Source organism: Gallinula chloropus (assembly GCF_964237585.1).
Source record: "Gallinula chloropus genome assembly, chromosome: 1".
Taxonomy (NCBI): Eukaryota; Metazoa; Chordata; class Aves; order Gruiformes; family Rallidae; genus Gallinula; species Gallinula chloropus.
In genome coordinates this window covers 150,700,429-150,719,263 of record NC_140085.1, presented here as the reverse complement: position 1 = coordinate 150,719,263, position 18,835 = coordinate 150,700,429, and the positions used below count along the sequence as shown (strand labels likewise).

At 43.3% G+C, this 18,835-nt stretch overlaps 1 protein-coding gene across 1 annotated transcript in view; it reads left to right on the top strand.

Annotated features, from left to right (window-relative positions):
* The window catches only part of COL4A2 (collagen type IV alpha 2 chain), a 144,703-nt gene that overhangs the window by 41,004 nt on the left and 84,864 nt on the right, over nt 1-18,835 (top strand). Inside the window, exon 3 of the mRNA XM_084270018.1 lies at nt 420-500. Within this exon, the coding sequence (XP_084126144.1) occupies nt 420-500 (81 nt within the window). The remainder of the gene's footprint in view (nt 1-419; nt 501-18,835) is intronic.

Here is an 18,835-nt window from a genome sequence, read left to right as displayed (position 1 = left end):
CTTTATATCCACCCATAAATATTTTAAAATACAGCAACGATTTAGAGCACGCATAGAAGGATGTGCTGCATTGTGACCTAGGACTTAGTCCACGTCCCCGAAGAATCCAAGCAGCTGCACTTCTGTGATACGATATCTGTTGCATGTGTCAAAAAGATGTGCGAGATGCTGCTCAGCATGGAGCTGCAATGTTTTTAAAATGTGGAAGGAAATTAATAGAGTAACATTATATTTCTTGATGCTGATCTCCAAGAACTGGAAAGCCACTCACTTCTAAGCACAGATTAAAGTGGATTCAACTGCAAGTCATAGATCTGATCCTGGTCTTTTCTCGGGCAAGTTCCCAGCTTATTGTGCTGTGCCAGGTATCATAGCTGATACATTTTAACAATTCATTTTATGTGTGTTCTGGTTTGCAGGGTGGAAAGACTTACACAGGACCATGTGGAGGACGAGACTGCAGCGGAGGATGTCAGTGTTTCCCTGAAAAAGGAAGCCGTGTAAGTAGCATTTTTCCCATGTAAAACATTCTTGATGTTACCACTCCAGTGCTGTTTGCTACAGGTGGACTTGCCAAGAGTATTCAAACAATTACTCTTTTTCAGGCAAAAGTTACTGTTGTTTCATCTTACTCCTTCACCAGTTTCTAGATTTGAAGAAATACTTTGTTATAAAATACAGCAAGTTTTTTTTTCGAAGACCAGGGCCAAGGGACCTGACCACCATGATGAGCTGATCGGATCAGACTTTTAGGGATGTTGTGTGCTAGAGCGTCGCTATGTTGTGTGACAATGCCAAATGAATATGAACAAAATGACTCAGTAATGTTCTTGAGGACGTTCTAACGAAATGGGATCTGGTGAAAAGATACCTCACATATGTGATTTCCATTAGAAGCAGAAGGGATCCAGGAGTGCAGAACCTGAAATCCCTGATGGAAGGGAACTGTTTGGGACTTCTGGCATTAGATTGTTGCTGATAGTCTGTTATTTGTTTTGGGGACTAGTGTGGGATGAGGCAGAGGAAAGGAGATGGGGTGGAGGGGATTAGCCACCTGCCACAAAGAGCTCTGAGAAATAGGGCAGTTCCTATCCTGTATGGCTTGGAGCCCTGGCTGGCAGGCTCCTTCTTTACAGCTTGGTCTTTTGCAGCTGAGACAGTGACTCAGCCTTTTCCATCCACCCATCTCTAAGAATAGGTCAGGCAAGAGATGTGGCAGATCATATGCTCTTTCTGCTATCACTAACCTCATAAGATTTTTTAGGTCTCTGCCTTCCGTCCACACAGCAGTCCATCAGTTCCCATTCCCATTGCATTCCTCAAGCTTGACTCCATGTCTGAGCAGAGGAAGAAGTGGTAAGAAAGTCACAGTGTAGGTGGGAGACAAGGAACACTCTTGTTTACAGCAGAAGTCCTGGTGTCTCCATGGAAGTCAGATGATCCATGCCATGAGGGCTGTAATGGTTATACTACCATTCCCTGACCATGATCTGCTCACTGTCTGCTTTCCATTGCAATAACCTAATCACAAATGGTTGAAGCTGAGGACAAATATAAGCCCTCCCCTGAGCCACAGCTTCTGGTGGGACACCCACCAGCTGTTACTGCCATATTCTCATCATCCAGAACATGGAGTTTGGTGAGTGCCTCCTGCCACTTCCCTCCAAGGGCACTGAAATGGAAAAACTCACACCAAATGATAGGGCTTCAAGTGGGATATTGCTATGTCTTCTTTCAGTGTCAATTTTTCCACTTCTGAAAGCAAAGCATGGATGTGCTTGTTCTCCACTAGAGTTTGTGAAAGCAGGGATCTGACAAAAAAATACCAGCTTCTGTGACTGAAATATTTTTCATGTTCCTTATTGTCAGAATTACCCTTTATTTTCAAGTTGCCAAGTCTGCAAGAGAAACAAAATGTGGATGCATAGGTTAGACAAGCTGAAAATGTTAAATTACCAAAGTAGAGAATCAATCAGATGCCATGGATGAGAAGCTCCCTGTGAGCTGCTTGGTGTCTAGATTGGGAGAGAAAGGCCGATTTTATGTCCTCGCTCACCACTCTCACTCTGTGATCTCTCTCAGGGAAGTAAAGTAACCCTAGTAACTACTCACACTGGCCTCCCTTTAAATAGACATGAAGAGAGAAGGGGGTTGTTATATGACACAGATTATGTTCTGCCATTGTGGTGGAATGTGTAAGATGTGAAGGAGTGTTGGGGAAAGTGATTTAAAGAATTTTATAGCCCTTGAAAAATGGCATTCCGACGCTCTAAAGTGGTGTACCTCATTCTGAGTCAGCATGCACTGCGTGTAATTTTGTATCTGCTAGTCTCTTTAGATGTCACAACTTCTGTTAAACATCTGGTTTAAGGAACAGGACTGGCCTTTAGAGACTAGTCAGATTTGGCATAGCTTCTGGTCTCATGCTAATACTCGGTGGGAATATTTATTTACACAATAACCTCTCTATTTGGCATAACATACATTTTCTGTTTGAGGTGACTCATTACATGCACAATAGACGTATCGCCTGTTTGCACTTGTAAGAGTGCCTGAAGCAGCCTGTCAGAGCCTGCTTCTGCAGTGACTTTCCATCTCAGGACAACAGAGCTGTCACTCACAGGGCAACTGGAACTCAGGTGGGAACAGTGCTGCGAGGGTCAGCTGTCAGCCCTTCCACCCCCTGAAAAGTCACCTCTTTGTGACAGGTCTCTCGAAACCAGGCAAACAAAAGCACTTCCTTTGGATTGCTGCTACTGGATACCTACCAGAAGCTGTTGGATGAAGTAAATTTCTCAGAGTGGTTAATACAATTGCAAACTATTAAAGTGGAAAAGGCCTGAAAAATGCCTGCTTTTTATTTTTATGTGTGTCTGCCACAGAAAGACACTGACTTTAGCTGCAGTCTTAAGGTGTGACATTTCGGTAAAGATACTTCTCTGTTGCCTTAAGACAGTGGCTTTTGTTTGGAAAAGAAGGGGTTTCTACTAAGTATGCCCGCTGGTATTTTTGGGTGGGCTTTGTGCTAGAGGCAGAGAAGCACTGTCTGTCTCTGATGAGGATTCAGCCCAGCTTTGGTGATTTGTGCCAGGTCTCCAGATGCATGGCAGCTGGAAGGCCTGTGCTTCTGTCTACGCTATTTTAGGTTCAGGACCAAGAAGATTAGGCACGAAGGCATGGGAAGGTTGAATCATGTTTCATATGGGCAGTTTCTTGGGGCAAAGGGCCACCTAGTACAAATTAGCCCATATACCTAGCAGGCCTGTTGGCAAGAGAGGTATGTGGGTTCAGCTTTCCTAGTTTTCCCTCTATTCTTTTTTTTTTTTGGCTGATCTTGGCCTTGCAATTTTCCCTGGGCTCAGACACAGCTTGAGGAAATCCAGTGAGGACAGGAGAGTGAAGCAGCAGCAGCTCTTTCTGCCTGCTGTGATGGTGGGGGAGCTGCTGCAGCAAGGCAAAGGCAGCGGCTAACCTGCAGCCTCCTGCCTCTTGTCCAAGCTGTTCACGGGAACACAAGGACACGTGCAAAAGGCACTTTCTGCCTCTTTCCCAGGAGGAAAATGGGTCTAATTCAAATGTTCAGAGAATCACAAGATGCTGCTGGCATCCACATTTGCAATTCACAGCAAATGTCAAACTGTTGCTCAGAGAAGTTTCTCGGAAGGAACGTCAGTCTTAGGCCAAACATGATCCCCTCAAGGTTCCCACCTCCTGTCTTGCTCTTTAGTTCTCACCTTCAGAGGAAAAAAAGCAAAGGGAATTTCTTCCATAAGCCAGATTTTTTTCTAGTTGTCTGGTGACACTCTAGTCTCTGTTCTTCACTGCAGCCTAGTTATTTTACTTCAAACCTAGGTGTGTATTTACTGTTAGCTGGATACAAATGTTCACTCTATTTGACCATGCCTCCTGACCAGTCAGGTGGCTGGAGCTGGGCCTGCAGTAGCCCAGCTCAGGGACCAGCCTGACCCTCGTCTTCCCTTCTCACAGCTGGCAGAAAGCTCAGCTGAGGTCCAGCAAGAATTGAAGCTCCCGCAGGAGTGTCCAAATCCACATAAAAAACCCTATGGTAAAGCTTCAGTGGAGGGCACAGGGTGAAAAGGGAGAGGAAAGGCAGTAGATCCGTGTTCTCCATAAGATGAGACAGGCTCATCTCATTTTCTCCTAAGTCAACAACTCCCAAGTTGTTCTCCTAAGGCAGCAGGCTCATCCTCTCCCTAAGCTACATGTGGAGAAGACCCTTTAAGTTGTACCCAGGTGCCTGAGTAGGGGGGAAAGGAGGAAAGGAAAGTACTGATATGGCACTGAAATTCTGATTTGAATGAAAAGGAAACCCTGGACTAACGGGGGGGGGGGGGGGGGGTGGGGGGGGAACAAACAAAACTTCTGGTTTCTTTCTTTTTCTCTCAATTTTTACTGCAACTCCTAAAATTTTGAGATTTGAAGTGCTTTCAAAACCATACATTAGTCAGAGTACAATATATACACCTTTCAAACTTGTTAAACAGTAATGCACTTATGTAGGAAACGATAACTTCTTTCAGCACAATGGCCGACTGTTTGACCTATTGAAGTTCATAATCAACCTCACTTCATAATCAACCTAGAAGGCTTTGTAGAAAGTGGAAGTGAACAGAAATCTTTTTTGATCTTTCTATAGAGTGAGAAAATGTGCTCTATTGAAATCTTGCTTTGTACTTTCAGTCCAAGTCAAGCATCTAACGGTGCTCACGCCGTTGAGCCATTGTTTTCCCGAAGGGCTGGAATAATGGAAGCTGTGTAATGAAATGACAGCGTCGTGCTCCCCCCCCTCACCTCCCTCCTCCCACCAAAGGCCACTTTCTGGGAATGCCTAAACGTTCCTTTTGAACTAAGACTGATATGAGGGTTCACTGTAACTCCTTTACAGATACATGTTATACTGCTTTCGCTAATGCGGTGACCAAGGGTGGGCTGTCACCAGTTCAGCCATAATCATTTCCATCTGCTTTTGGGTGCTATATAATTGTGAAATCTAGTGTCTGATCTTTACTTACAAGCATTTTCCATACAAATTTAAGACTTAACACATGGACTAGATTTAGAAGATGTTTTTCTTCATAATTAAATAAAAAAGCTACAAAATACAACACTTAAATGTTCTATAGTCAATTCCAGTCTTGCATCTTAGGGGAAATGTTTACATCCAATAAAATAGCTTTATTAATTGTTCATGTAATTCTTGAACAATGCAATTAATTTGCTTCTGAGCTGATATAAAGCCAGTAGCTCCTTTGTAATTCCTGGTTAGTGTAAGTTGATATATCTGATGAAATCTGATATTTTACTCTATTTTTACAAAAGAAGAACATTAAGTTGTCTTCCCAAATTAGACCAGTAGTTCACCCTGTCCTCTACTCTGTCTCCAACAGTGGCAGTAGGAGATGCTATTTATGGGGAGCACAGAGGTCTGGCAACTTCCTGCAGTCCAGATCACTTCTTGTAGCCCAGATCACCCAGTTACAGACATGATGTATTTATATGTTCCTTTGGTGTCAGTTCAATCAATCCTTTTCTGAAGCTTCAGTAGCTTTATGTCTTCATAACTTCTCATGGCACCAAGGAGTTCACTATTCAAATGATATAAAATTAGCATCCAACCTGGTCTAAAGCAACCTCCACCTGGTTTCATCAGGTACACCCTTTTTCTAGCAGTGTGAGATCCAGAAAGGAGCAATTCTGCATTTACCTTATTCACTTCTTACCTAATTTTGTAGACCTCAGTCGTATTCTCTCTCAGCTTTCTTTTATACAAAAGGAGGAGCCAGGGCCTTTTTAGGTTCTTTTTTGAAGGCAACACTCCAACCCTAGTCCTTGTATTTTTCCCTCTCTCCTGTGAGACACCAGACTGTACACAGCAGACAGGATTATGTGTGAACCAAGGTCTTACTTAGCAGCGAATTGACACCCTCTGGTTTTTTCTCAATAGCATTCCTCATGTCCTCCAACACTGAAACCTTATCTGCCCGTCCAGTTCAGTGAGGTCCTTCTGGATCTCTCAATCCCTCACCACCAGCATATCATGTAACAACCTGAGAGAGATTAATATAATCTATATAGATTTGGCTATTTTACAGTTCCATGCTTCTGTAGCTCACTGTTGAAGCCTTTACTAAAACCAGTTCCAGCACCCGTGTCTGAGGGGACCCGCTGCTGCTGCATCTAGATTTTAAAATGTGACCATGAAGCACTCTTTTTCCTACCCTTTATCAGCCTTCAGGAAGAGAAAACTTCTCTTCCAGCCCCAGGAGAATTTATTTTTAAAAGTTTTGGTGAAGTAGTTTGTCAAAGCCATTTTTGAAAATCCGGATATTCGATGATCAATAGAGCCTGCTTTGCCATGCTTATCATATCGTTCAGTTACTTTATTCTTTAAGGTAGATTACTGGCTGGACAAGCAGGAAAGTCAGGTGAACTGGCCCTCACTTCCCAGGGTCTTCTCTTGGGCTGTTTTTCCCCATGGGAGCTTAGTTGGCACCAGCCTGCTGGTTTCATGGCAGTTGGTAATGATGGGTTACACAGCCCCCAGTTCATATTTGAGTTCCATCAGAAGTCCCAGATGAATGTCACCCACTCCTGGTCACTAAGTAACACCTGCCTTATCTATTTTACCTATTACTTCCTTTTTATTTCCCTGAAAATAATCTGGGTCAAAGAACAGCTTGGATTTGGGACCTTCTCAAGCAGTAAAAACCTATGCAGAAAAGTCACTCAAGTTTCTCTACTCTGGCCTTACCATCCCCGAGTGCCTCTTACAAGCTTTTGGCATCTTGTGGTACTGCTGTTTCCTCTAATGACTTCTTGCTTTTATTTAAACAACTTTTTACTGTCGGGTTGATGATCTTCTGTAAAATATTTGCATTCTTTTTCAGCTGTCCTAGTGGCCATTTACTCTTGATCTGGTTTTTATGGACTTTCCTGTTTGTTTCAGCAATACTTTAAATGCTAACCCTTTTCCTTACAATAGCCTCCTTAGCTTTTCTTTATGAGCTGTGCAGGGCTTTTATTGAACTGTTTTACTTTCTTTTTCGATATGTGACACATGGTTTACCAGGATTTTTAATAGAGTGTTTCTGAAATGCCTCCGGGTTGCTTTAGGCTGCTTGCCTTTTTGACTGCTTTTTTAGGTTTTTACTATTTTTGTTACTTTTATGCATTTCCCCTTCTTGAAATTGAATATCTCTGTGATGTACTTGTTTGGCTTGCTCCAGCCCACTACAGTGTTCAGTTCAGTTACACTGTTAGGTTATTACAGAACAGTTCTCCCATTAGTCCTTCTTGAAACAGGTCCTGTGCAGCACTCCAGACTAAACCCAGAGAGGCACCCTTTCTTGTGGGTCCCAGGACTTAACCATGCTAGGAAGCAGTCGGTTACTCTGTCCAGAAATCTCCTTATCTCATCTGAATGAGGCGTTTTGCCTGGCAGTAGGTTGGTAGTTGGATTGCGCCAGTATTGCTACCTGACCTAGTTTTGCAGCTTCTCTGATTTCACTGAGTATTTCATGATCGGTGCCTTCAACAGGGGAGTCCTAAAAACAAACCAAGTCCCACCCTTCTGTTATTTCCACCCACAGGGATTCCCTGATGCACCACCTCTGCCCCCAGTGGGTTTGTTTTTTTCTGTTACACTTCTATTTAGCCTTGACATGCTGTGCCACTGCCCTGGCTGATCTCATTTTCTATCACACATTTAAAGTAGTCATCCTAGGAACTCTGTATGCCACTGATTATCCTCTTCTCTCCAGCGTGAGAGGATATATACCAAGCAGTATACTTCCATAATCCTGGTTTTTAGATCTCTAGGATTGCTGTAGAAGCACCGCTGCAAGCGCCAGTCAAGTGGCACTGTAAGTGGCATTATGTGCCTTCCCTATTTATTGTATTTAGGCTATTGATTTCTTCTGCTGCCTTTTCAGGAATGTACTGAACCTTAGCCATTTGTCTACCATGGCTGTTAGTTTTCCTCCTGTTTCTAGCTTAACTGTTTCTCCAAGAGCTTTTTAATTTTCAGTAATTATTCCATGTTGGCTGGACCAAAGTCCAGCCCATTCCTCCTGTGCAGGTTTCTCTTATTCTGAGGGGTTCCTCCTGTGCAGGTTTCTCTTATTCTGAGGGGTTTGGTAGGACTACAATCTCCTCCACAGCTGCCTTGAGTTAACCCCATAGAACATCCTTCCTCTCCCTCATCAGTGATACAATGCAGATTGTGACCACTGGTTCCTCCCTTCTACCAGACTAAATAGCTATCTGAACATCCTGCAGTTAGCAGGTCCCTCAGTCCTTTCAAGTCCAGCTATCTCTAAGCTAAATCATCCAACCTCCGACTACCATCACCTGCTTTGTCCTCTCCTGGAAGTTTCTCTGCTCCAGGAGCATCCTCACACCAAGCGGACATTATAATCAGCTGGAGGTTAGAGTTCATCAGAGATGTGATCCCTCATTCCAAGTTGATTATCTACCTTCCCTCAAACTGGCATCTTCTAAATACTTGTTTGGTCAACACCAGTTATTTTTTCTTGATAATGGATGTGTGAAGGTGGCCACTGCAGAGGTGGGACTGCTCCACCACATCCTAAAAGGCCTAGCCTGTGGACCTGTTTCTCTCCAGCACAGCCACTCTTGCCTCTAGAGAACAAATCTTCTTGTACCTGGGAAGAAGGCAAGCTGACCTAAACCTCTGTATGCAGGCTGATGTAAGCTCCTCTGTTGTGCAAGTTCCTCCATTGTAAGGGTCAAGAATACACCTTGCCAGTTCATACACCCTTCAGACATCTCCAGGAAGCCACTCAGCAAACACCCAAACACCAGCCCACCACCGGAAGAAACCCCATTGATCACACAAGCCAAAAATTCACATAACTTACATACCTCGCAGTGGCCTGCCCTTCCTTGCCTCTCTTTTTGTTCTTATCTTTCCCAGACAGAAATGATTTGAAAAGTGCCCTATTTGCTCTCCAGTGTTTGCTATATGGAAAGCTGTGGGAGCGAACTTGATCATGTATCTTCGGAAGTGTTGTCACATTCTGTGCCAGAATGGATTTGAAATATCAAAAAAAAAAAAAGATGCTTCAAAATTTTTGTATGGCTTCATAGGCCAAGATTAAGTGCCTGGAAACTTCCAGGAAAAGGATTTCCCCTCAGAGGGGAAGTATTGGAGGGAGGTAATTATAATGGTGGCACATTTAAATGAAAAATACCGGTACTGCTAATAAGCATTGCTATGCATGGGTGGGAAGGCACCCTTCATTATTTTGGTGTTGTAATCATTTCTGGTATGGTACCAGGAGATTTAATTTGTGCTTCTTCTCAGGCTAGTCAAGGTAATAGTGGAGAGGGGCTGCAAAAGGCAGGAAAAGAAGAGCAGTAGCATAAAAAAAAAGTGTTTAAGTGTGAAGCCAACTTCTGCTTTTAAATACAAGAGTACAGTTCCCTTTTACATCCAGGTTTGAGGGTACCGTTCCAAATGCATGCTTTTGTTTATGTTTATACTTTCAAAACACTGCCTTACAAGGCCATGCCCTCATACAGAAATCCCTAAAGTCTTGACATTGTTCCATAGGCATCTAAATCTTGGGCTTAAGGCTTAATTGCATGAACTATTAGCAGTAAATAGGCCTGTGATCTTTGGAGTTACCTACCAAAGGCAGACAAGGTACAGGTCTGCTTGACAGAACTCGAACCTGACTCAGTCTGAAACTTAATGCCTAGTTTATGATCTCATGTTTTATTTCATGAAAACTGCATAACCTGGGCTATGCTATCAATTAACTGTGTAGCTGGATACTCATGTTGGTTGCTAAATTCTGTTCTTTAATACATTTGTTCTGACATTTTTTTGAGTGAAATATGCATGTTTTCTTTTTTTTTTTTTTTTTAGCTCTGTTTATACATGTTTAATCAACATCAGAGATCTTTTTGAACTGTTGGACTGAGGTTAGATAACTTTCCCATGAGCCAGAAGCAAGGGAATCCTCCTTCCATATGTGCAGTCTACAGAAAATCTGAGCCTTGGGAACAGTTGATGAGTTTTGTGTAAAAACTCATTTCAACCACAATTGCAAAATATAAAGTAAAACCTGGGTGTTTTGTTTGGATACATCTATGAACACAATTAAATGTTCACACTGGTATTTTCCATTTTTATTCATTTGTTCTTTTCCAGAGCTTTTCTGCATCAACCAACAATGAAAATTTGCTGTATTCCCTAAGTAAACTTTAAAAATTTTATATGTTTGTAATCTGAAAGACTACAGTATCATTAAATCGATCTCCATCCCAAACTAACTCCCTGTCCAAGCATTCCTGGTCTTTTGCTTCAGTCCTGAAGGCAGAATTTCTCTAAAATCTTTTCAGGAGAAGAATGATTCTTGACTGAAAAGTCATCAAAAGTACACATCCACCTTTTTACTTCCAATTTCAAATCCAACCCTAAAGCCCTAGGGTTCTCCTGTGAGCTTCCCTGTAAAAACTTTTCAATCTGAGCTGGTGTGAGGAGAGAACAATTCAACAGCATTGGACAAAGCTCATAGAGTAATTAATCAAAATGAATGCTAAGTAAATGTGCTGGATTAACTCTATTTGTAATGTGAATTCAGCTTTTGTGTTTGACACCATTTGATGTCTTTCACATTAGCTATGTATTCCCTTGATTTATGGGCTTGTTACACTCAAATAAGAAAACAAATCTTACGGCATTTTGCTAATAAATTGAGAAGGTATTTCACTGGCATTTTAGGAATCTATTTTGAGGGCAGCATTTTTAAGGGCGTATTTGGCCATCTGCGTATCCCAGATTTGTGGGAGAGATGCAGAAGAAAAGACAAAGTACACCAAACAATTAAGAACCATTTCATTGCAGAAGATGAAGCAAGATTTAAACTTTAAAAAAGTAACTGTCGTGAAGAAATAATAGAAAGGAAACTTTTAAAAAGCTAGTTGCTTTGTTGGAGATGAGTTGTGGAAAGAGAACTTTGGCCATACCTTTTTGCTCAAAGTTAAAAGGCATGTTTCCTATCTTCCTAGAAAATAGGGAAAGAAAATTTTACATTATTTAGAAAATAAGTACCTGCAATTAAGCTGTTTCGTGACTCTACTCCTCTCTAATATTTTTATAGACTCGCAAACTGGTTTGGGTTGGAAGGGACATCAAAGCCCATCAAGTTCCAACCCCCCTACCATGGGCAGGAACACCCTCCACTAGCACACATTGCCCAAAGCCCCATCCAACCTGGATTGAACACTGCTAGGGAGGGGGCAGGCACAGCTTCTCTGGGCAACCCAATCTTCTCTGAGTAACCCATGCCAAGGTCTCACCACCCTCATAGTGTAGAATTTCTTCCTAATATCTAATCTAAATATACCCTCCTTCAGCTTAAAGCTATTACCCCTTGCCTTATCACTCCATGCCTTTGTAAACAGTTCCTCCTCAGCTTTTCTGTATCACAGAATCACAGAACATTAGGAGTTGGAAGGCACCTCGAAAGATCATCTAGTCCAACCCCCCTGCCACAGCAAGATCACCTAGACTAAATCACACAGGAATGCATCCAGGTGAGGTTTGAATGACTCCAGAGAAGGAGACTCCACAAGCTCTCTGGGCAGTCTGTTCCAGCACTCCACCACCCTCACAGTGAAAAAGTTCCTCCTTATGTTCACATGGAACTTCCTATGCTCCAACTTGCATCCCTTGCTCCTTGTCCTATCACTGGTCATCACTGAGAAGAGCCTGGCTCTGTCCTCTTGACTCTCGCCCTTTACATATTTGTAAACATTGATAAGGTCACCCCCCAGTCTCCTCCAAGCAATGAGGCCCAGCTCCCTCAGCCTGCCCTCATAAGGAAGGTGTTCCACTCCCTTAATCGTCTTGGTGGCCCTGTGCTGGACTCATTCAAGGAGTTCTATGTCCTTCTTGAACTGAGGGGCCCAGAACTGGACAGAATATTCCAGGTGTGATTTCACCAGGGCAGAGTAGAGGGGGAGAAGGACATCTCTTGACCTACTAACCACACCCCTTCTGATACACCCCAGGATGCCTTTGGCCCTGTTAGCCACGAGGGCACATTGCCAGCTCATGGTCATCCTGTAGGCCCCTTCAGGTACTGGCAGGCTGCAATAAGGTCTCCCCAGAGCCTTCTCTTCTCCAGGCAGAAGACCAACTCTCTCAGCCTGTCCTCAGATTCTGGTAAATAGTGCCTGCCCAGCACAGTACATTCTCATGGATCATTGAGTTTTTTTGGTTTTCATCTATGAATGGCACTTCATCATGGAAATGAAATGTGCCATCAGGATTGCAGTAGGACAGATATACTGTTCATTTGGTTAGACCTTCAGGCACTGCTTTCTGACAGTCAGACAAGGCAACTACAGCACAAAAATAGCCTTTGTGCTTTTGGCCAAGTTTTGCAGTTTCTGCTTACAGTGAGCAGGAGTTTAAAGAACGTGCAGCAGGAAGATGATAGCCTTTCTCTGTAACGGGGTAGCTCACACAGGCATCCAAGGGGAATAATCCAGATCATCTTTTAGCACTTAAATTACACTCCAGAGAATGTAAACGGTTTCTCATGACATGTGTCCAAGGCTGTATAAGTTTCTCAAATGGTGCTTGTTTCTATTTTTTGTATTTTTGTCACATGGGAGCAAGTAACGTTGACCCATTTTCCTTTTGTCTGCTTTGGTAAGTACCAAACTATTAGTGGAATCCTTTGAGTCTGACCTGGAGAGACCAGGAATGTGGGAATGGGCAGGCTGACATCACGAACAGTATCTGCTGAGGCAGACCGAGCCTGTTCTCAGCATTTTCTCAGTGACATTTAAGAGATTCAGTGTTCCTTATTTACCTCAGCTGATACATAAGGTTTCCAAATACTTTTCAGTGTCTTTTCATAATGAATGGGACTTTTGAAGTACATCTCAGTGCTTTTATTGCATTGAGCTAGAAAAGGATGAGAAGTGATAAAATATCTTACAATATATATTAAGATATTAGCTTTGGGAGCACGCAGAAAGAAGATCTCAAAGGATTGAAGTCCATCCTTCAGGCATGGAGAACGGCTCTAGACTATGAATAAGCCTCAAGCCCAAACAAGTAAAACATCCATGCAGCATTTTTTTCTCCCACAGGCAAAAATTATTTTTCTGTGAGAAGATTCTATTAGTCTGCCGGATTCCTTTCTGTCTAGTGCTTTCATAGATGCTCAGTGAAGAAAAGCTCTTTGGGGTTTTTTGTGGTTTGGGTTTCTTTTTAGTATGGGTCATGGTTGTTTGATGAAATTCCGTGTCCAACTATTGCATGTTTTAGTAGTTAGCAAAACTAATTTTTGCAAATAAGATATCACTGGTTAAAGATACATTATCAAGCCTTTTAACTTGCTTAAATGGCTATTTGGCCCCAAGGTTGTTGGCAAAACATAGTATCAGTGTAAGGGCAAAAAAGAAAGAGACTGTGCTCACTATATAATTTTTTTGTCCAGTCTAATAAGGACTTGGACATCACTGTTATTCTCTTCTGATCCAAATGTTCCTTTTTTTTCCCCCTATAAACCACCCCTTGCTTTTGGCTGTTTCTACGTTTCTAGGTTCTCTACTTCTCTATGATTTTTATGACCTTTCTGTTATCTGCTTATCTGTTATCTTCTGATAGAAGATATTTTCCACAGGAAACTCTTCAGTTCAAATACAACTGTGCTGCTACTGCGGAGTATCCCTTACCACCATGGGACTGACTCCCTTTCCAGTACAGAGCACGCTCCCCCATGTGCTTGGCACAGATGTGCCATGTTACACCATCTGGCACCCTTTGCCACAGCTTTTATTTTACTTGGTTTGTATTTGCTAGGGACTTTGCATGGTGGCAGAGATTGCAGGGACCGTCATTGCATTCCCCCACCGTCAGTGTGCCCTGCAAAAAAGACAGGCTAAATTGCATGAACTCAGTCTCGTCCTTCTTCAACCTCTCCATGCAGAGCTTCAAGATAAAATAGGGGTGAGCTCCTTGCCCGTGACAAGTGTCAGCTTCTGATGCTGTCCCCTGCAGCCCCTACACCTTAGCTGCTGCCACCAGAGCAAAGGCAGAGGTAAGTGTCCAGTCTGAGGACAGATACATTTGTTGTTGTTACGAAGCCTCGCAAAACAAACTGGGGAGTCTGCGCTCCGCTAGCCAGTCCTGATGCTGCCAGTGAGGTCCTGACTGCTCTGAACCAAGTGACAGGTGACAGGTCAAGGGGAAATGGCATGGAGCCGTGCCAGGGCATATTCAGATTAGATGTTAGGAAAAAAATTTTCACTGAAAGAGTTGTCAGGATGTGGAACAGGCTGCCCAGGGAGGGGGTTGAGTCACCATCCCTGGATGTGTTTAAAAGACGGGTAGATGAGGTACTTCGGGATATGGTTTAGCATAGGAAAGGAACGGTTGGACTCGATGATCTTAAAGTTCTTTTCCAACCTAGTCATTCTGTGTGATTCTGTAATTCTGTGAACCACTGCAGGCATGGAACACTGCTCAGGATTGCCTGAGCCACAGCTCCCCATGCAGGTCCTCTCTCGCCTTCTCAGCTGGCTTCGTTCTTTCAAACAAACAGTTGCAGAGTTGGTTTTGCTAAATGACATAAGGTTATAATAAATCAAGTGAGAAGATTTGTGCTGTGCTTCCTACTGTATGGGAGAGGTCCATATGGTTTAATTACTTCCTCTGTACGTCAGATATATGTGTATAAAATCTCTGAAGTCATGTGTAACTGCCAAGATCCTATGGTGTGGTTTGAAACATCCATGCAGTGAACTCTTGAATGCTGCAGATGTGCTATTAAATATAAATGTAAAATGGAAGAAGTCAGTTTATCCAATTAAATAACACTGTTAAAATTAGAGAAGAGAGATCCAGAGCTCAGCAGAACAGAGAAGGGGGGAAGGACCAAAATGCTTTCTCAAGGGGGGGTAGAGTTTTGTCCTCAGAGGAGATGGGAGAAAAACATTGTGCCCCCCAGGAAAAGAGAACCCTGAGGAGAGGAAAGATGTCTTAAAAAAACACTTGGTGAATTGTAAAGCCATCTGAAAAATGTCATCATAAAATATAGCTGCTGCTAACAGCAGACCTTTGGCTACCATAGAGAATTCTGTGTAAAAAAATGAGCTTTCCTGTGCCTGCAGGCAAAAATGCAGAGGAGGGCAAGTAGACCATGTAGACTTGTAGACCCAGGATCATGGATGGGTGCATGTGCAGAGCATGGAGCACAAGGCCACCAGGCCTGTCCCCAGCAGATAGCGGGGGTGCTGGGGCAGAAGCGGCAACCCTTGCCTCCTTCCCCTTCTCTTTTTCCCTTGTTCCCTACATACTGCCTGGCACAGCTCATCCAGGGTGGGAAACATCAGGATTTTCTCTGGCCAGAAAGAAGAGGGGCAAAATGAGACGTGATGGTGGTTCCCCAGGACAGAACTTGACACTTCCCGTTCCCTGGCCATCAGAGTCACAACGCAGGCCTCAGCACTGCTGCAGTCGGCATCTCGGCAGGGAGCTGCTCACCCCTGCACCTGTAGAGTTATTTTCTCAGGGCCCGGCAGGCGTGCAGTGGCATATTTTCTATCTGGCACAGTGACTCGAGCATCTCTTGAGCCGGGGAACGGTATGTGTTGGAGTGATGTTGTTAAAGACGCAGGGCACCTCCATGAGATCAAGCACCTCTGGTTCCTGATCTGCAGTGGTAGCCTCAGTCAAGTGTGCTAGAGAACGGGCCTGCTTCTCCTGCCCCCTGAGCCTCCATCCTCCTGCGTCATGCCTCTGAGATTGCCTGAGCTTTTCCAGATACATGGAAGTAGAGAACAGGTCTGTTTGGGTTAGTCCATATCCACAGCTACCGCCGAGAACAAAAAAGAGGGTGTCGCTTCATCAGGAAGCACCCATGGGAAGGATCAGGGTGCCCTCAGACCACCGTACTGGGCAGTAGCAGAAAGTGGCCCCAACACTTCCCCAGCAGGCCAACACTGACATCTTAGCAGGACGCTTCAGCCCATGCCCCACCACAGTATGTGGAATCTGAAACAAGAAATGTGAGGAGAGATGGGGATTCTCCCCCTTGGGAGACATCTCCCCCCGCAGCGTGTCCAGTCCTTGCTGGAGGGGCACATGACTCTGCCACCACAAAAGCACTCTTCTCTCTAGTAAAGTAACCATAGCCATCAAAGATGCACATGGCTGTCACAGTAATAGTTTCATTAATAGTTTCTGCTAGTCAGTGCTAATTGCATCAGTCATATATACATTTAAATAATCAAAAAGACTCTAAATGATTTCAGCGTGTCCTGCCTAAGCATGCCACTTTGTCCTCTCATGTTTACTGTAACTGAATAACTGCTAAACACCCTTCTTTGTCAGTACACTTTAAAAAAGAAAAAAAAAAGATTATTTTTATCTGCTTAAAAAGCCCCAACACTCTGGTATAAACACGCACATCACGTTATCTGCTGAGCCTGTGGGCTCAGCGCATTTACACAGCTGCGGTTGGGGTTGCTGTTTACTCTCCCCCTCGCAGGCTGCCTTTTCCCCTGGCAGGATTTTCCTTTTCTGTTCTTACTCCTAGGCAGGGACCTGTCCTGGTTTCTATATGTTGTGTAATTGAACTGACTTCAAAGATGGTTTTGCGTGGTATAAATCAGAATACCGTCTGGCTGGATAAACCCCGCACAATAAGGCATAATTGTAAAGCTCAATGTGTTCCTGACTCTGCGTACTAAATCAACAGGAGGCCTTTTCATTTTTGTGGGATAAACATACTTCTCTGCCATGTATTTACAATTGCTGGAACGCTCTCGCAGGCACTTGTGAATCCTTTGCTTCAAGAGGAGATCTTTGATGTAGAGATCTTTCATACTGCAAAATCTTTTTCATATTCCTGATTCTCTAAACTAAATTCTGCTGAAGATCTTGGGAATATGGGTAGTTAGAGGCTGCATAGCTGTTACCCGTGTCTGATGGAGTACAATTTCCTTTTCAATTCAGTTAAAAGCATTCCCATGATGAAATTCAATACTCAGTATTAGTTTATAATTGTTCATCTGTTCCTGAAGTTTGTTTACTCAAACATCTACCGCAGTTTTCAGAATGAAGACTGGTCAGCTTGCGTTTTCCCAAGTATTATAATCTATTCTTACCATGAATTGAAATATAAGTCAAACCAGATCTCAGCCCTCAAAAACAGCCATTTAGTTCAAGAAAGAACTTTCTCAAAATACACTCAGCATGTCAGTCCTAGAGTCCTCTAACACCCATGAATTAACTTTATGTGAGTATGTGATGTCCTTTGTGCGTGTGTTGCAGATGAAGGCCTTTCACTGCAGGTACATACAGAACCGTGCGGGAGGTATCCCACCCCAGCTGTGCGATGCCGAGTAGCTCACAGTGATTTCCTCCAGGCACGATTTGGTTGAAGCCCTGCAAGAAGGGCATTTCTAGTCTGGTCATTTGTTATCGTGACTGCTGGTCTGATTAGCTTTCAGAACTGAAGTTTGGCAAGAAACGAGGTTTGGCTTTTTAAGAGCTAACTAAGCATCTAAGAATTCACGAGAGGCGCAAAGCGTGTTTCGTAAGAAAGCAGAAGCGTCGCAGGCTGATTTTATTGTGTTTGACCAGGAAAAGACCCAGGTGCTTTAAATCAAAGCTACACCAGTAAGGAAGACAGTCCAGAGGGACCAGGAGGGAAATGTTTAAGCTTCCAGCTTGCCCCTCTGTGAGAACCTTTCCGTTTCTTGTAATGGAAATAAGGAAATAGCCATCTTTACTCAAATTTTACTTTTGGGAGGAATGGAGATAAAACCATCTGGAGATACTAATCTACCGTTTTCCAAAGCAAAATAGTGTTGAGATTTCCTTCTTAAAGTGCCAGCTTCCATGGGCACAAAGCTTTCAGTGTAATTATAGAAGGCGGCGAAGATTCCTTGAGTAAGTTAGGATGGGCTGGAAGGAGGAGAGCGCTGTAGTCAGAAAGAAAAATTGTGAAGATGTACATAGTGATATGAAAACCAAGCACAAGGCAAGACTTCCAAACAATCCACTAACATTTGGATACTAAAGTGTCATGAGGTAAGCAGAGACAAAGCAAAGAAACCCTCAACAACAAACTGTTATTGAGAACTAGTGATTGAAAAAAACATTTTGTCTTGTAACGTGGATTTTTCTCCCTGGGAGAGGAAGCGTTGCACAACCCCTAAACACTCCAGGATGCACGACCATCAGCCAACTGATGACTGATGAATTTAATTTACTTCCTATCTGACTTCTGAATATTTGGGCAGACAAATATGCTAAGAATAAATTCAGATGAAGGCTGTGAAACAAAACCCTGCTTTGTTTATGACCCTGAAGCTTAGGCCAGTTTAGTCTATGTCCAGTGCATATGCCTTTGTACGATGCCATGGTGTCTGTAATGCTCTGTTGGCTCTCACCAGCTTTTTATCCTGACATCTGTGCTCTTCCGGATTCTCTTACAGAGTCAGATGTGTTCCTGAAGTGATGTCATCTCCTCTGTTGCTGTTAGTGTGATACATATTTTTACTGCTTTGTGGCTGGTGGATATGGAACCCAAGTCATACGAACTGCATGTTCTCTTTCCATTATGTGCTACTGTATGTGTTCCTGCGACGGCGTCAGGATGCTGTTACTTCTGTTGCTATGTTACAAGACCAGTCTCTGTGTTCTGCGCTTCTTTTGGTTAGGGTATTATGCACCTCAAGTAGATGAGCTACCTAGGGATACCCCACTTGCATTTTTTCCATCCGTATCTTTAACTTCAATCTCGAGGATGCAAAACCA